Below are 19,931 nucleotides of genomic sequence, written 5' to 3'. Positions count from 1 at the left end.
CATAAGTATATTAAAAAAAATTATTTTTGTTTACAAACTCAGTCTGAATAAGCATTTATTACACTAAAAGTTTCAGATCTTTGAAAAGAATTATGGAACGTTGACACTTTTCATAACACATTTTATAGAAACTTGTATAGGTCATATGTAGCTTATATAGGCAGTCTAGACTATATACTGGGCAGGTGTCCTTAAAATTCTTCTTTTCTGTAAGTTACTGTAAAATGTAGGTCCAGTTAGTGAGCAGCCATTTATTATCTAATGTATTCTTTATCCCAAACTTTGTCCAGATGTGTAGCATTCCCGGGTTTATTAAGATTTTCACATTTAACAGGATAATGGACAGGAAATAGCACACCTATCTACATCATATGGGATTTTACATTGCTGTTTGAAAATGGCCACCAAAACAGTTATGAGAATATCTGCACTAGGATTATTCTTCCTCGATACTCTGGACTGCAGCCACCACTAGTGCCCGAGAGATCACATAATTATCTTCATATACAAAACATTTTCCTCTTTATAGTTCCTACTTCCTATTATGTATACAGACACAGGTTTAAAACACAAAGTTTGATTCGGACCATAATCATTTTGGTACATTTTCAATGTGCACAAACAAATATAGAAAAAGCAATTTTTAAAAAATGCATGAAAGAATATAGTTCACCATTGGAAAAATCTGGTTACATATTTGCCAATGCCTTATTGATCTCCTGTAAATCAGTTTTGTAAGTATAAAGCACACACAGTCGAATGATTTCAACTTCCTGAACTCTAATATATCTCATCAATATTTGGAACAAAACTGGGGCTAACCTTTCAATAAAAGATGGTTTTCATGAATTTAGTTGGAAACATTCATCTAAGCAGGGGTTTGAGGTCACCTCTTTCAGCTTTCTGCTTCCACTGTGCTGTGCTCAACCTTCCCCGGAGAGGGCAACAATCCTTAAATATGCTGCAAATATTACAAGAAAAGACTACAATGACACAAAGCAATGGCTCTCTCAGCATGTGAGCAAGGTCTGCAAAATTAAAGTTCCACCTAACATAAAAGTACATAATTTTACAATGTCTGTTAAATACTTCATCAGTTGAAAAGTCTAGCAACTTTTGAGATGAATTGTTTGTGGTTAAAAACAAAAACAACACTGGTTGAATTAACATTCAATTTATGTACAAACCATTTACATCCAAAGCAACTTGTAAAATACCACAAAGGTGGTTCTTGTGTATCAAGAGCATAAGTGAAAAACCTTTTCAATACATGAATAACCAAACACAGAAAACCCATAAAAAAAACACTCAGGGATCCCTAGTTAGCTTTACAAAAACATTTAAGTCCTCAACAAACTCCATCTTACATTTGTGTGATGTCATTTTTGTTACAAAAATCATCAGTGTGAGCCTAGTGTATAAAATGTTTAAGAGTACTGTAAAGATCAATTTCAATCAGGTTTTGATTCTTCGTACCTGGAACCATGATATATCAATTCTTTTGCTACTTATGTTCCACGTACAAACAATGGATTCTCCCATTCACCATTACACCCATCAGTTACTGATGTGGCTATGTTCCCATTACCAGTGTGCATTTAGACGTATGTCTAAAACATTCTAATTGAAGTTGCATATTGTTTCATCAAACTACTAATGAACTCAATCCCAAATCAGATGTAGCATCCTTAATGCTCAATCTGGTGGATTAAACAATGGCTTTCAGTTTGAAAAACATCTCCCCACATTTAAAAAAACCATCCTCCACATAGTATTCTCCTCCAACTCAATACCACCTAGAGACAAACAAACATAACAATTCTTAAATCAATCAGCTTCAATTACAACAGGGTTAGCAAAAAAGTAGCCAACTCAAAGTAAACCATGTAACGCGAGTTTAGTTTGGTGACCTGGTCTAGCCACCGTTACCAAATTCTCCATGAAAACAAGTGCATGACTAATGAAAAATCAAAAATAAAATATAAGCCTGGTGTTTTTTTAAAAAAAGAAACAAGATACAAACATTTCTTGAACTTAAACCCATCAAAGTGCATTCTGTCAGAAAAGAATATTCATTATATAAAAAGGGACTTTAAGGAAAAGAATAATTAATGGGAAACCAATGATTTTGTCAGAATCACTTATCCAATTGCCAACTCTAGGCTGTGCTACAACTGCCTCAGTGTTGATGGACTAAGATGGGGAATTTAAAAAAACAGCAAGGTTTCTTGCATCCGATCAGGTAAAAGTTCTTTCAATACCTGTTGGAAGTACATTTAATTGATAATCTTTTGGTTTAGAAAAAAATCCATCAATAATGTTCCATAAGCTGCTGACGCACCTAACAAAACAAAAAAAATATTTGATGGAGTGTGCTAAATCAAAGAAATTTCAGGACAGGAAACAAATACCGCCCAATAAATGTAATAATGAGAGGAGGACAGATCTATTTTATCCAAAATGGTGAACCTACGAAATGTTGTCAGTAACTGTCAAATCGTGTTTTATAAAAATTATTGGTAACAAAGGTAAAATGTCCTCCAATTAAATAAAAAGCATTACTTTCTATAAATAATTGTTGTAGAAGTTACAGCTATTATGAACTGTGTTTAGAATTACTGCATATAGAATACATACTTGTATAAAGGCTTGTAAAGCCATATCCAAAAAGAGTATTGAACCCTTTCAGTAAAGCAGATTTGAGTTTCCAGATGCTGGGAGATAACATCAATTTGTATAATGTATTTTCATGCTCCATGGGTGTCTCGGACTTTATTTTGTGGCACACATTACAGAATAACTGTGCACATGTAACAGACTGGAAGTTGAGTGGTACTGTAGTATAGGGTAGAAAAGGCTGTTTAATTGGTGTTGTATATGTTGTGGCAAGGACCCAATATTGCAGTGGGAAAGTATACTTCTACCCAAGATCACCTGGGCATCCTGACTATTTTGCATCAAGGATAAGGAGTTAATTTGCATTTGTTGCTACTAGGCATCTAGGTTGGATTTTGAAAATTAGGAACATTCCAAACATTAAATCTAACCTCTTTTCCTAAATTAAAGTACATGCATACTTTGGGTTGAGCTGGATTTCAATTTCAGAAAAACAAGCCAACACCTTGCATACCTGGCTTCTCAACTGAACTAATTTTTTTCTGCTCATTTCCCTACAAGCTGTTGTCCAGATTTGTAATTTTATCAAATAATTCAGGCTCACCATGGTGACAAAGTGCACACAGCGGTGAGTACAATAACAAGACTATTAAAAAATTATACAACAGTAAGTCACAGAAAATATTACACCCAAAACTCAAAAGCATAGCTTCTAAAATGACAAGATAGCTTCAATCCTGTAGTAGAAATAACATACTAGAGTGCACTGAAAGTGCACAAACACAAATTATACCAGGTATAATCTTCAAAACAGAATTTTTTTTTTTTTTACAGCCACATAAAATGCTTAAAACCATATTCTTCTAAAATGAGCTTCATTTTCTTAATAACCCTTTAACTACTCCATATGAATTTACAATACTGTTAGCTTACTGATGATTTCAGTTGTGCTCATTCCTTCGCGTTACATTCACTTTGTCTTATGCAATGTTGCTAGGTTGAAGTTGATTGTTATCAGTAGATGGAGCACTACTGCAAATACAATTTGCTTTTTCTTTTGCATCTGGTAATCATTAATGACCACAATTTACTTACACTTCAGACTGTTTGGTGGATGCATCATATGCAAGTTTTTGAATTGGAAAGCACTGAAGCACAAGATAAGCTTTGACATTTTCGAAGCAGGAGTCATCCAAAGAAGTTTAGTCACACTCTAAAGGATGGTGAACATTTCAAAGGTCCCTGAAACCAGTCTCAATTTGAGAGTGTCACAAAAACAAGCACTGTCTTTAGTAGTTTGCTGGTGTGGTATTTTCTATGAGACAAAGTCGCAGCATCCCATCCTGGTATCTTTGAAGAGTGAAAATGTTCTAGATTTCATTGGTGAGCAAAATATTGCAAAGCCATATCAGCTGGATGCACGGTTTGGAAGTCAATTCTGTTTGGGAACTGTGTCACCAGCACAGTCAAAACTAGCTGAATTCTCCAAAGCAAGCAGTAACTTATAATCTTCCCACAGCAGCTATTTTGGAATCGCCCTTTGGTATTTACTCTATTTAAAATTGGTTAATTATTCTACAACACTTACCTAATAGCAGCCTTTCTGTTTAGTAAGAATTGTAAACTTTAAATAAAAATTAAAAAAACTTTAAGTTAAAGTTTAAGAGGAAGTGGAATGGACTTGAGAGAGTATCTTTCCTTTTTAAAAAGCTCCCATCTACTACAGCGACCATAGTTAAAGTAACATTAAAAAATGTTTTGTGCTGATATCTAGAAGCTCATTAAATATGTTCTTCACATTAAATCATAAAATACCCTACAAAAATGACATGTTTCAATCAGACACTGGAGAACAATAAGATGATTTTCAGTTCACTTTTAAAAACTAAATTTTACCATAGTGACCTTTGGCAACATTAGCAAGTTACTCAAACATTCATGTTTGTGTTTTTTTTATTTCCTTAAGTGCTGGTGTATATTTGCAAAATTGATAAAAAGCTATTTTCCCTTCTTCCCCTCCCAGTTTTAATTTTCTTCCTGAATTGTTCAGTATTGGTATCAGGTGCCATTTCATTGCAAGCAGCTCTAAATGCAAGCTAAGTATCATGTTGCTACTCTATAGAACAAGAAATCCTGTAATGCCTGCTTGCTATTCAGTGACATGATCAATAAATGTCCATATGTTCAAGTCACAGCGCAAAGAATTTTTCTTCAGCTATTCCAGGAAGTTCTGTACAATGTTAAAAGTCTTGGAGGTCATGAGTGATTTCTAAGTGGAATTTGTTTTTAAAAAGCCAATAAATTCCAACTACATTAAAAGGGTATTGGTTAACACAGCTATTTAAGCCTCGGTTCCGAGCACTTTCTATAAATAGGCTATCGGGCAATCCCTATCATGCATTCATCATAATTCATGCAGTGCTGAATTGTCAAGCACTGCATTATAACTAGGAGTGGCAGTGCATTACAAGTCAAGACCAAAATCGGGGTTCTTGACTCACACTTTCATGCAAGCAAAATTCCAACCCCCTTAGTCACATCATTGTCTTGCAATGCACTGCTTCCTATACATTATGTAATGTAGATTCCAGCCAGCCTTAAGAAGTCCAGCCCACGTGAAATGTACTTTTAAGATTTGTTTCACATTAACATTTTCATGAATCAACTCATCACAAACTCCACTACCAAAGAAATATTATAAACATGCCTGAAAAGTTTCAATGATTATAAATATAAGAATATTTCTAAGCTGTCAAAAGGGCTGATAATTTGATCCCATTAGATAAAAACAACTTGTCTGTAACATGAAAGCAGTTCAAGAAACTTTTGCAAGCAGTTCTAATTTTTAAAAACTCTTGAATAATCATGGTTAATACTGGTGGGCTAGATAAGCAAAGGTTATACAAGCCCCCACAGCAGCAATACCCAAGACAGTCCGAAGAGAAGGCCATGGAATGTCGAAAAGAGGTTGCACATTGTTTCCATAAAGGTCCACAAAAGCATCCTGTAAAAAAAGAAATAAATTAAAAATTAGTGAAGAAATATTTAGAGTCAATAAGAAATTTAAAGCAGAATAAAACTACAGTGTGTCCCGTAGGATGTCAATACAGTTTCTTGTACAAAGAGCCGAATTTAAACAGCCAGGTCACTGTAAATGCACTCTTCACATGACTTTGGGTTCTGAAGCTCAACTCATAAACAGAGGCTAATGATATAGGGTACGGTACTGTAATGCTTATGGTAGTGCACTAACACATAGGCTGTGAGTTCAGATTCTACTTTAGTAAATTGTGAAACTCAATTCAATAAATGTGGTAACTTGTAGACTATGAAAGTTGCTACATTGCTGTGAAAATCCAACTAATTCAATAATGCCCTACCAGATCTGGCCTACATGTGACTCTAGTCCACACTATGTGGCTGACTCTTAATAATTTCAGAAGTGGCATTCACAAAACAATCACTATCCCAAAATAACTAGGAATGGGCAATAAGCGCTGCTTTACCAGTGTCATAAAGAGCTGCAGAACATTTTAAGAAGATACATCACAGCAGCCTCACATTTAACAGTCATTTTAAATGAATTAATACTTTCACCGCCAAAGCATGATTGTATCCATCTATTCCAGTAAAGAGGAAGAAAATAAGGACAACGGCCTTTTATTAATCTGTCCTTGCAAGTCTTACAAATCAGTCCTTCGAAATAAGTTAAAACTTTGAAGATCATAAAGATATTTTGATTGAATTCACAATCTTTCAACCAGTAGAGGGCATAGGGGATTAATGATAATTTAAATTTTGTATAATTCCATTGTATATATCTTAAGATTCATAGCCAAAGCCTTTCAGCAAGTTCATTTGGGCTAGAAATTGCCCCTCGCCCCGATTGGGGGTGGTAACCTTCCAGGGCCAGGACTTCCTGCGCCCAGCCCGGAAGTCCCGCCCTCACAGCAGAATTGGGCCGTACGCTCCTCAAAGGAAGTGGAGCACCATCTCTCGGCGCTCCTGGGGTGGTAGTGCGCGCTGAGTTCAGCGCCGCGCAGAGCAGGCCAGTGCTAGAACGTCCCTCCCCTTCCATTAAAGGGGAGGGCAGCTGCGCACTCTGCAGGCCTGTCGGTGGCCGCCACTGGGTCACCGTCACCAGCGATGCGATCAACTAGGCCAGCCCGGTCAACTCGATGGCCGCCAATGTCGGGCTGATCCAAGAGTCAGCTGACAAATAAAGATGGCAACCCGGGACACTCGAGGTCTTCACTATAAGGGGCACACTGACAGCGGGGCAGAAAGGTGCCAGCATACAAAGCGTTGATGTAATTTCTGATTGCATGCTGTCCCGGGGCGCGTCACTGCAGGGACAGTGCCCCCACCCAAACCTCTAGGATAATTTCCCGGGAGGCAGTAGCACCCCTCCCTCCCCAACCCCAGGGCGAAAACGCCATTGTGCTTCATTAGCGCCCCCCCCCCCCCGCGGCTATAAAAAGGGGCAATTTTGCCCCCTTTGTCTCTTCAGTTCTCAATATTTGTGGTCTATAAATACAGAACAGAAAGCAATAAGATCTTAAAAATAAAGAATATAATTCATGTATAAACAAAAGCAGGCAGATGGCAGTATAACAGAAAGGTGAGGGACCACAACCCAGTATAGAACATCACCAAGGTTGAAAAGAAAAAAAACAGAGGTCATCCAGGGAGCACTGATTCAGTGGTGCCACACTTTAGTTTGAAAGGCTGAAGAGGAAGAGATAGACTGGGGGGTGGGGGCAAGGAGTTCCACAGTTCCATGGTCTTGGGGGAAAAAAAACAACTATTGCAGAAGACTGTGTACTGAGCAAGGCCACTGACTTGCAATTTTCCAGTTAAATGTATAGAATCGCAGGATGCAATCCCCAAATCATCAGTAAAAATCCTCAAAGATCCAATAATCCAATGTAATTAAAAAGAAACTTGACATATTCAGTCACCAAGAACCGACTGTCTCCTCTATTTGCTGGGTGTAAGAAGCCTATGCGAAATGAGTTTGCTCAGTCTCAATCAGTTCCCCGCAGGTGCAGACCTACAGTATAAAAAGGTCTCAACAACAACGACTTCCATTTACATAGCGTCTAAAACATACCAAGATGCTTATTTGGGACCAATTGGCAATTTCAGGCCTAATTTGTTTGGTGCAGGAAAATGCCACCTGGTGCTGTAGACAGTTGCCTCTTGTAAAGTTAGAACTGAGGCACATTGTTCAAGTAGCTTAGAGGAAACTTTACTGTGCATGTAAAGTGGTTGTACCTGACCTGGAAGTGCGGCACACAGACACTGGGTGCGTGAAATGTTCCGTACCCCAGCATCAGAATCCCTCACCATGATGAGCATAAAAGCAAATAAAACTTTCAAACTGACTTACAATCACCGTAAAGCAGCAACCTTGTTGATGGGTATCAATTTTCAACACTGTAGGGATATAGAGGAGGAAGAGTGTGTAGATTTGTGTATTTGCAACTTATAAGGAACAAGGGAGAATAGTTCAAAAGATCAGAGATCATAACAGAATTGATAAGATATAGAAGACAAGAGAGAGAGAAATCAAGAGAGAAGGCAAGGGAGAGAGAGATCAACCTCAGAAGGTGGGGTCCTGGGTGTGCCTCACTGCACCCCACCACTGGGACCCGCAAACTCGGAAGATGTGAAACCATGGAATGTCCCACCAACACCCAAACCACTAGTCATGGAAGGGGCTGTCACCTCCATGAGCGGCACCTCCTCCAAAGTCAGTACAACAGTGGGAGCTTCATCCAGCTCCATCCCCTCCCCCTCCCCCCATGTTGGTCTGAAAGTGTTGGATTGGAAGAGGTTTTCCTCTTCAGGCTCGGCCGCGTCTGAATCTTCTTCTGCATCATCAGGGTTGGCCTCAAGTTCTGCAAAAGATAATAGAACAGTCAAATGGTTAGCAGCAGAGAAGGGGACAGAGTGGGTGGCGTGAGTAGGCTCACACATCGCAGGCCAGGCAGCAGGCTGATTTGAAGGACCACAATGAATTTGCAGACTTACCCTCTCCCTTGAGTGTGGGCCCAGCTTGTGCAGTACTGATTGCTTTCTTCCAGGCAGCACCCATCAAAGCAGCGACCCTCTCTTCCAAGGGTGTCAGTGGGTGCAAATTTGCCGGGTCCCCTCCTGTTCAAGTTCTTTCCCTTTTATTATGAGCCACCTTCCTCTGCAAATATATGAAAAACCTAACTTTTTAAAAGAGGGTGTCTTTCTGCTGGGTGGGATATGCAGATGATCGCATTGAATAAATGAAAATATTACTTACACTAACTACTTGACCAAGGTCCTGCCACTTCCTTTTACACTGGGCTCCAGATCTCATGGTGATTACCATTGCACAGTAATCTTCTGCAACTTGGTTCCAGCATTTCTTCATTTCTTTGGGCGGAACTTTTATGTGACCTCTTCGGTGTCCAGCTCCTGCCATCTGTTCTCAATCACAGTAACTAGTGCCTCCACTTCTTCCTCTAAAAAAAATTCTTGGTCCTTGCACCGCGTTGCATCTTGTATTGCTGCAGCTGTGATTTTCCCAATGCTCTCACACAGCACTCCTTCTCACACTTGACTGACTCTTTAAAAAATGGCCGATTGCCAAATCGGAGCTGTACTCAGCATGCGCGTCCATTGCAACTATGTCAAAAACGTAACGTTTTTCTCCCGCACATGCGCAGAAGATGTGGCATCGTTTTTCGGCGCAGACAGCAAGCTCCACCCCCCTAGGCGACTGGACTCGCTGCGTGCCGCCAAATTCAAATTATACATTGGGGAAACTTTGGCAAATTATTTCTGCCGCATTTCTGGCCTAGGAAAACGGTTGCAAAACTCTGGCAATATGCCAGAAAACGGTCTTGGGGAAAATTGAGCCCAATAGCCTTAATGTGTCATGCATTTCAAAAGGAAATTAATTGGGAAATTACAACCAACATATTCAAATTATAAATCTTTAACATTGGCCAAGAAAAGCAAAGCAGTACTACAACAGGGACAGCCTAAAAACATTGATGTCAAATCACTTCAGATGTGACTCCTATAGTGTTTGGAAGATTAACACAAGAGAAAAACAGAGAGGGGGAAAAGAGAGACTGAACACATTGCCACTTTGTCGGACAAAATAATGTTGTAGCTATGCAGTCCTGAGCCATGCTCTTCTCAGTGTTGTATGCACAGATTTATTTATGTATGTAAATGTGGTGGGTGACGGGAAAATTCATTTCCTTGTCTACCTGCAGTGGGCAAGAAAAAACACTTGGGCTGGAAATTTCCTTGGAGCTGCTCCTGCTACGCCAACCTTACTCTGTCGGACATGCGCATGTAAATGGGGTTTCTGCCCCACTTCAGTCACAGTAACCACTTCCTACATTACCACAGTGATTTCACTTCAAAAAGTACTTCCTTAGCTGTGCAACAGAGCCACAGTTTAAAGCCCTTCCGTCACGATAAACCCAGGGGCTGGAATCAGTATAGAACTCCCCTCGGGCTGTCCTTGTAAACTTTTTGTATACATAGAGCACCGTGATCTGAAAAAACCTATGTATAATGCAAGTTCTGTTTAGTAATGTATGTTACAACGAAATGTAACTGTACCCTCACCCATTCCGTGTACTGTATAGTGCCACTAGTAAATTAATTTGATGACTGTATTACAATGTATCCTGGATTGTACCTCGAAATGTAAAGCAAGCAAATGAATTAAACAGAACTGCCGCCAGCATCCAAATGTATTGCGTGGAATTGCTGAGCGCATCCAAATGTACTGAACTGTCTTCCAATGTATTGTGCAAATTTTTATATGAATAAAGTATATTTTGAAATAAAAAAAACATCCTGAGGCCATGAAAGGCGCTATATAAATACAAGTTTTTCTTTTTTTCACACCAGCGGAGTGGGAGTAAGCGGTGAAGAATTTTCCCGTTGAGTTTTTGAGAAATCAATCAGAAACACTTGCCTCACTGTCTCGGAGTACATCTCCCACAAGCTCTTCTCAAACACTTTTTTCCAAATCCTCAGTGAAAATGTGCTTCCATCATCCCCCTTCCACTTCAACAATGGTGCGGCTTACAATGTGCACTGCGACTAGAGGCATTTTAGTTTTTTAATACCAACCCTCAATTAGATGTTGGTCTACTTTGAAATTCCTAGCTTTGCATGAACTTTCCTACTGAAGGAAGTTATTTTGGTTCCTTTTTTGTATCGATGGGCTTTTTTTGTTTGCACAAAGGAAAGATGTACAAGCCAATAGATTTAAAGCATTAAACAGTCTGGCAACATTTAACACTCTGCTATTGCTCAGCAGCTATTTTCTATTGGTTTATTTTCCTTCAGTAAATAATCCATTAAAATGCTTTTGAGTATACTGAAATAGCCAGTCTCTAATTCCTCAGTCTTCTACCAATTAAAAATGACAAAAGAGTACTTCTCTCTATATAACTATAGGGAAATTAAGACATCATGAAGGAAATGACCGTTTAAAATTTATTTCTCGAAGAAACACTTTCACCTAATTGCATCCTGATTTTCAGAATTGTGGCTTAAATTGTCTCTCAAGTGGCCTTCAATCCATTTTCTCTCTCACCCTTCCACATTCGGGCCAATTTTCCACTGCCACTCACTGCTGATTACAACAACTTGCACATGGCACTGCTCCAATATTCTAAAGCATTTCACAGGAGTGTTGTCAGACAAAATTCAACATCGAGCCACATAAGGAGATATTAGGACCAATGACGAGAAGCTTGGTCAAAGAGGTAGGTTTAAGGAGTGCACAAAAAGAGGAGAGTTAGTGAGACAGAGAGGTCTAGCGAGGTAATTCCAGTGCCCGGGGCCTAAACGGCTGAAGACATGCCGCCAATGTTGGGGTGAAGGAACTTGGGGATGCACAAGGCATAAGGATTTGTGGGACGTAGAGTTCTGAAGGTTGTCGGGCTAGAGGAGGTTACGGAGATAGGGAAGGGCAAGGCCATTGAGGGATTTGAACATAAGGATGAGAATTAAAATGTGAGGCATTGCTGGACGTGGAACCAATGTATGTCAGCGAGCACAGGGACTTGGTGTGAGTTGGGATACTTGCAGCAGAGTTTTGGATGTTCTCAAGTTTACGGAAGGTGGAAGATGGGGGGGGAGGGGGGGCATTGGAATAGTCGAGTCTGAAGCTAACAATTGCATGGATGAGGGTTTCAGCAGCAGTTGGGCTGAGGTAGGGGCAGAGATGACTGGTGTATTTGAGGGGCACTGTGCCTGTACAGGGAACAGAGAAAGGATTATAACATGGCTCCTCCCCCTTTTCCTCTTCACTTCATTTGGTAACTGAGCATTCCCCGAATGCAACAAAGATGAAAATCTACTCTCTATAATGTGCAACACGACAAACAGTGAAACACAATGGCCCCCGATTTTTAAAAAGGGGGACGGGAACCCCAAAGCGGGTCATGCACCCAGGGACATGGAGCCCCTGCTGGTCTCAACGGAAAGAGGTTGTTTCTATGGCAACTTGCCTCACTAAAATGGTTGTAATCAAAGTAAACAGTGCAACTAGTTAATGATTTACACATTTCAGAAGATTTCATTCAGTAACTCAATGTCCTGTTGTATTATTAGCTCACCATGAGCAATGTAGGCGGGTAAAGTGAAGCAAAGAGGAAGTGAGAACTTCCTGATGAATTAAGTGTTGAACAGCTGGTCAGGAAGTGACTTTATTTCCATGGTTATCTCTATTGGTTCAACAGGATATCCTTGCTGCATTGTGTTGAATGAAGCAGAGCGAGGGTTCCATTTAATGAACGGGAATGCCCTATTGTTTGCTTGTTTAAAAAAATATGTACATACACACACACATATGTATACATACACACACATATATTATATATATTATATACATACACACACATTATATATAGAAACATAGAAATTTACAGCGCAGAAAGATGCCATTTCGGCCCATCGTGTCCACGCCGGCCAACAAAGAGCCGCACGGCCCTCGGTCAGCAGCCCTAAAGGTTACATATAAACCGATGAACAATGACGGAAAGGCAAAGAGCACCCAGCCCAACCAGTCCGCCTCACATAACTGTGACACCCCTTATACTGAAACATTCTACACTCCACCCCAACCGGAGCCATGTGATCTCCTGGGAGAGATAAAAACCCAGGCCAACTTGGGGAGAAAAAAATCTGGGAAAATTCCTCTCCAACCCATCCAGGCGATCGACACTAGTCCAGATCACCACCCTGGCCGTATTCGATTTCCTGCAATACTTACCATTATATCTGTGCATTCCAACAAAAGGTCACCTAGCCTAATCCCAATTACCAGCTCTAGGTCCGTAACCCTGCAGGTTACTGCACTTTAAGTGCCCATCCAACCATCTTTTAAAAGTGGTGAGGGTTTCTGCATCCACCACTCTTCCAGGCAGCGAGTTCCAGATCCCCACAACCCTCTGCGTAAAGAAACCCCCCTCAAATCCCCTCTAAACCTTCCACCAACCACCTTAAAATTATACCCCCTCGTAATAGACCCCTCCACCAATGGAAATAGACCCTTACTATCCACTATATCCAGGCCCCTCAATATTTTGTACACCTCAATGAGGTCTTCTCTCAACCTCCTCTGTTCCCATGAGAACAAACCCAGCCTATCCAATCTGTCCTCATAACTAAGATTCTCCATTCCAGGCAGCATCCTAGTAAATCTCCTCTGCACTCTCTCTAGTGCAATCACGTCCTTCCTATAATACGGCGACCAGAACTGCACGCAGTACTTTAGCTGTGGCCCAACCAAAGTATTATACAATTTAAGCATAACCTCACTGCTCTTATATTCTATGCCTCGGCCAATAAAGGCAAGTATTCCATATGCCTTCTTAACCAAGTTATCCACTTGGCCTACTTTCAGGGATCTGTGGACAAACACCCCAAAGTTCCTTTGTTTATCTACACAATTAAGTGGCCTCCTGCTTAATGTGTATACCCTTTCCTTATTAGCCCTCCCAAAGTGCATCACCTCGTACTTCTCTAAATTAAATTCCATTTGCCACTGCTCTGCCCACCTGACCAGTAGATTGATATCCTCCTGCAGCCCATGACTTACCTCTTCATTATCAACCACACAGCCAATTTTAGTGTCGTCTGCAAACTTCTTAATCATACTCCCTATATTCAAATCTAAATCATTGAAATACACACATATATACACACACACACACACGATCTGCATCTGTTAGACCTGTACTATGTGCTTCCGATCCCAAACACTGGCTCCAGACTTTCAGAAACTAAATTTGCTATAATGAAAAGCAAGGAGGAAATAGAGATTTCAGACGTTGTCTTATGATATCTGTACAGGGGTTTGTACAAATGTTAAAAAGATGTCACGTGAGGGAGAGGGCAGGCGCATGAGGAAGATAGAAGGTGAGGGCGGGTGCGCGAGGGACAGGGAGAGGGTGATGGCACGAGGGATAGGGCAGGCAGGAGAGGGCAGATGCACGAGAGAGAGGGGGGGCGAGGGAGACGGTGGGGAAGGAGGGGGGGCAAGGGTGACTGTGGGTGGGGAGGGTGCAGAGGTGCCAGGGAGAGGGAGCTTGCGTGAAAGATGTGGGCGTCGTTGGCAAGGCCAACATCTATTGTCCATCCCCAATTGGCCTGAGCAGGTGATGGTGGACCACCTTCTTGAATGGCGACAAACGATGTGATACAATTGTGTGATTTGCTAAGCAACTTCAGTTAAGAGCCAATCACAGTGGGGGGGACTGGAGTCACACATAGGCCAGAACGATGGACATTAGTGAAACAGTTGGGCTTTAACAGCAATTAGACAGCTTCATGGTGAGTTTTTAATTATTTCTCTGGGCTATCAGTTTAGGCCCGTGGATAACATAACCATTACACTGCCATATCCAGTAATAGAAAACCTTTGGTTTCTTATTTACATTTACACTCCGAATCAAAAATCTAAATGTGGTGCGCGTGGGGAGGGTGGGGAAAGAGGAAGAAAAAGAGGTGACCGTCAAATCTGAGAAGGCTGGTGACTAGATAATGTTTGCCTTTCCGTTCCAGAAGATGGAGAAAATAAATCATATGACCATCATTTGGCTTAACACTCAAAGTTCTCAATCAAACAAAGTAGTTCAAGCTACACTGGGATTCAGTCCAACAATTTTCATGTTGGCGGTGATACACATTACTGTACTTTTCACAAAAATATAATCTGCAACTTGGTCCACATACATGTCCTATAGAGATCAAAAATCAGAATGCATTTCTCATGCAATTACTGAGATAATACATGAAAACAAATGGCTTAAAATTGAATGCAACACTGAAATGAGTGAAATTAGCATCCTCGAGATAAATAAAATGCAACCAGTTCCAGCTTACTCTGCATCAGCTGAGAGCCACGCGTTTGAAGTCAGGCACCATCCACCGATTCATGGAGTAATCTTTCTAAATAAATTAGCACAAGACGTATCCACAAACCTCTTTTGTTTAGGTAAATACAAGGAAGTCCCACCTGAAAGTATTCAGGTTGCACGTATTTCTCACATCCCACACAAGTGTGCAGTGGAACTGGTGCTTGATGCAGTTTTTAGGAATCATAAGAAAGCTTGTTCAGGAAAACTTTTAAAAGTCAAGGTAAAGCAGTTTCCCTGCAACAGTTACAGTACTTGAGGAGGCCTCACAGGCTGGAGAGGCACTCTGGTGACCTGCAATAAAAGACACCCTTTTATATCATTACATCCACAGTAATTTGCTTTGGTTGTGGTTCTGTAACTGTTGCAGGGAAACTGCTTTATCTTGACTTTTAAAAGTTTCCCCGAACAAGCTTTCTTATGATTCCTAAAAACTGCATCAAGCACCAGTTCCACTGCACACTTGTGTGGGATGTGAGAAATACGTGCAACCTGAATATTTTCAGGTGGGACTTCCTTGTATTTACCTAATCAAAAGAGGTTTGTGGATACGTCTTGTGCTAATTTATTTGGAAAGATCACTCCATGAATCGGTGGTTGGTGCCTGACTTTGCTTTGAGCTCACAGTATCTGGTCAGACTCTTTATTCATACATAACAAGTACGTTCCTGGTCTGCTGTGGCCCCAGAGTGAGTACCTTCCTGGTCCGCTGTGGCCTTCGAGTGAGTGCCGGTCAGTTTGCTCCCTCCCCCGCCGAGCCTCTCCGGTCCCCGAGTGCGTGCCGGTCCCGGTCCGCTCCGCTTCCCACCCCTAGCTCAGGCCGAATGGCCTCCGATTTACTTACCTGCGCCGATTTCTTTAACTCTCCGCAAGGGTTTTCTCGAGATGCCACATACACTGGCCTAAGTAGAAATGGAGTAACTATCAGCTGGCCAAAGTTCCCTAAATGGCCAGAATTGGCATAGATGGCTGGTTACACCCCCTTTTGGGGAAAAGACCTACCTTAAAAAAAAACGTAGCTAAATGAGTTATGCTGGTGCAAATTGATTGGGGAAACTGGGGATTTTTAAGTTAGGCCAGAAAAAGCAGCCTGCTCCAAAAAAAACGGCGCAAATACTGGGGAAAATTGAGCCCATAGCCCTGAACTTGCCCTCAGAGCTACAACAGGAGGCAGCAGTAACCCCCGCAAAATTTCAGGGCCAATGTGTTTTTATGCTAAAAAAATTTTTGTCTTTCAAGGACTGTGTGCGAATGGGCAGAAACAAACCAGACTTATTTGTAGGACATCAGTTTCACGTGAAAATATTTTTGAATTACAGGCAGTATTTAGTATCAACTATGTTGCTAGTTCCCATATTGTGTGTGGGGTGGGAGGGGGGGGGGGGGGAAAAGAGGGAATGTTCTCATTACTCTCTCGCACTCCTGGACAGGATATCGGATACAAGGTGAGCTTGTGATCTGATAGGCAACTCCTCCCTTGCCTTTAGCACCCCATGCTCAGCCTCACCTTGTCACAACCTTTCCTCTCTCTATTTTATGATATTGTTCCTTCCTCCTCTCAACTTTTTCTTTCAGCTCAAAAAAACGTTCCGAAAGGCTCCCCCATCATGCCCTCACAACATTGTAACTTTTATTTTATTTTGTAATTTGAGAAACAGGTTCTCAAAAATGAGATCCATACAAGTGCAGATACAATACTGCTGTAATTTCATTGGATTTTGTTGTGACATAGATTCCAGTAGGCAAAGTGAATAGACAAAATGAACTTGAATAATCAGGCTTCAATTCAACAGCAATAACTTGCATTTATAAAGTGCCTTTAACGTAGTAAAGCATCGCAAGGCACTGCACATAAGCGATTAACAAAATTTGACACCGAGCCACAGAGAGATATTAGGACAGATGGCCAAAAGATTGGTCAAAGTGGTCGGAATTAAGGAGCATTTTGAAAGGAGGAAAAGTAGAGGCAAAGAAGTTTAGGGAGGGCATTCCAGAGCTTCGGATCTTGGCAGTTGAAGGCACAACCACCAATGGTGGAGTGATGAATATCGGTCATGCACAGATGCTAGAATTGGAGGAGCACAGAAATCTTGGAGGATTGTAGGGCTGGAGCAGGTTAGTTAGGGAGGGTCGAGGCCATGGAGAATGCTAAAAAGGTACTAATGTTTTTTTCAAACAAATATTGTGTGCTTCAAGTATAACGGTACATTTAACTATAAAACAAATAGGAACATAGTTTTCCTGTATTCTCTTCACAAATCATTTACATTGGGGTCACTGATTTGTACTAAGGAATTTTATACAGCACTACAATGGGGCCATCATTATTACTGTTATACTATTGTTTAAGTACAAACAATTTCAATTATGAAAACAAAACAAAGCAAAAATTCAGGTGCAGTTTACATCAGAAATGAAAGGTAACCTTGTACTATTTAATGGCCCACAGTCCCACAATATACAATCACCAGAACATGTGACCAGCTTGAGACAAAGCAGATCACATACAATTTTGCCATGGATTTTTCAAATGAGTCAACAATCATTTATTTAATGATTTACGTTTGGCACAGAAGTGCTGAAATGTCAGTTATTACCAAGAAATTCCAACATAAGTTCGTAATCTCAGAGTGATTATTGAATGAAATATTAAGTAGCAGTCAAACATTTCCCAATGAGAGGTGCTGGGTCACTTTTGCATTCATCTCATCACAAAAATAAAGAAGCCTGTGTGTGTCCCAAGAAATTAACGGAGATGACACAGTAAGCTATCGACACCTCCCAAACACACAACCTCCACCACTGAGAAGGACAAGGATAGCAGATACATGGGAACACCATCAGCTCCAAGTCACACCTTTCTGATGTCATATTATCGTTCCTTCATTGTTGCTGGGTCAGAATCCTGGAACTCCCTACCCAACAGCATTGTGGGAGCATCTTCACCGCATAGACTGCAGCAGTTCAGGGTGAAGACTTCTCTGGGTAACTAGGGATGAGCAATAAATGCTGGCCTTACCAGTATTGTGCACATCCCAAGACTAAATATATTTTTTAAACAGGCCAAGACAGACTTGTATTTCAAGAGCACCCTTTGGGGAATGATCAGCCATGATCTTATTGAATGGTGGTGCAGGCTCGAAGGCCGAATGGCCTACTCCTGCACCTATTTTCTATGTTTCTATGTTTCACATCACAGAAAAATCTCACATAGTAGTGGAGTGCCAACCTATATAGTGTGTGCTCAAGCCCTGGTGTGAATCATAAAACCCACCTCCTGCTCCCTGGACCCTATTCACACGAAACAGCTGATCACCTAACTTTCCTTCCTGGCCCCCATGGTAGTAGACGTTGTAATTGGTTCCATCTCCTGAGGTGTTACCATCTTCCCTTTCAAAATCAAAGATATCACACCCTCCTCATAAAAACTCACTCTCAATCCCTTGCAAGCTACTGCCTCATCACCAACCTTCCTTTACTCTTCAAAGTAACTGAATGTGTTGCTGCCTCCCAACTCCATGGTATCCACTCTTGGATGAGCTGCAATTTATCCAGTTAAACATAGGGAAGACCAAAGACATTGTCTCTGGCATCTGCCAAAAATTCCATACCCTTGACATGGATTCAATTCCTCTCCCCAGCCACTGTCTCAGGCGAAACCAGATTGTTTGTAACCTCAGCATCCTATTCAACCCCAAGCTGAGTTTCCAACCATGTTATCCTCGCCTTCACAAAGACAACCTACTTCCACCTCCATAGCATTGTACATCTCCACCCCTGCCTCAGTTCATCTGCTGAAACGCTCATCCATGCCTTGTTGAATAAACATTACTGCATTGCTTGCAAGTGACAAGGAAAATAATGACATCTCTTTGGTGCTCTTTCCTATCCAAAGAAATGGCACAATTGTGACATATAGTTCATCAGGTTATGCTCAGAATTCCCTGATATTGCAGAGATACCAATATTAGCTAAGCCATTACGAGTAATTGTTGATCGAAGGCCAGGCATTCCTCCGAAGTGGGCGCGGGGGGGGGGGGGGGGGGGTGGGGGGAAAGGTGGTGTTGGGGTGGCAGCAGGATAACTGGAAGGATATTATAAGCAGCACTGATGGAGGATGAGAAGAAATAAAGGTGTAGTTTGCAGCAGACTATTTTTAATGCAAACTGATAAAGTCAATGGCTTTAAAAGAAAGTAGTTAAATGAGCACTGCTGTTTTTTTAAAGGTAATATGGAAAGGTTTGCTTTAGATATGCAATTAAATTTATGCCAGTATAACATTCTTTTGTTGAAAAACATAACTGCGACAAAAATGCTATAAGGAACTTCTGTACTTTCCTTCACCAACATAGTGATTGTTTCCCTTTATCCATTTAGTTCCTCAATACTATGGATACCATCAACATTGCAAATACAGAAGGGAATGTTGCAACCAACAACGGAAGAACTATCAACTAGAACATGGCAAAGTGACAAAAGTAGCATTCCAAGGCAAAATGTCCAAAAAAGGAAGTGCACCGTACATCCATGATGTAATTACATAACAAACTCATACTTGTCACGGCTCCCACAGGTTTAAATTTGAAACACTAATAAAAACAGACTCCAGCATTTTGTTATGTAAACAAAGCCTCGAAATCTGTACCAGCCATGTAGTATCGCCTAGATAAAAGTTTGAAAAAAAAAAGCAGTGGGGAAAGGGGAAATGAATGTTGTTCTTTGATAAGGATGATCCAGGGAGCTCAAAGTTTGTTCTCTGCACCAATTCATCTCTTTCATTCCTTTACAATCTTTATATTCTTACAAGTCACTTTTATAGTGATGGGAAAATAAAAGCAAAGGAATTATCAGCAATTAGTACATCACCATTGCATTCGCAGA

At 40.8% G+C, this 19,931-nt stretch overlaps 1 protein-coding gene across 1 annotated transcript in view; it reads right to left on the bottom strand.

The window, feature by feature from the left end:
• Positions 1-5,339: 5,339 nt before the first annotated feature.
• bcl2b (BCL2 apoptosis regulator b) overlaps positions 5,340-19,931 on the bottom strand; it is a 163,512-nt gene continuing 148,920 nt past the window's right edge. The window contains exon 2 of the mRNA XM_070880796.1: positions 5,340-5,620. Within this exon, the coding sequence (XP_070736897.1) occupies positions 5,486-5,620 (135 nt within the window). The 3' untranslated portion in view covers positions 5,340-5,485. The remainder of the gene's footprint in view (positions 5,621-19,931) is intronic.

This window comes from Pristiophorus japonicus, chromosome 5 (assembly GCF_044704955.1).
Source record: "Pristiophorus japonicus isolate sPriJap1 chromosome 5, sPriJap1.hap1, whole genome shotgun sequence".
Taxonomy (NCBI): domain Eukaryota; kingdom Metazoa; phylum Chordata; class Chondrichthyes; family Pristiophoridae; genus Pristiophorus; species Pristiophorus japonicus.
Note: the sequence above shows the minus strand (reverse complement) of the source record. Positions and strands in the feature narration are given on the sequence as shown.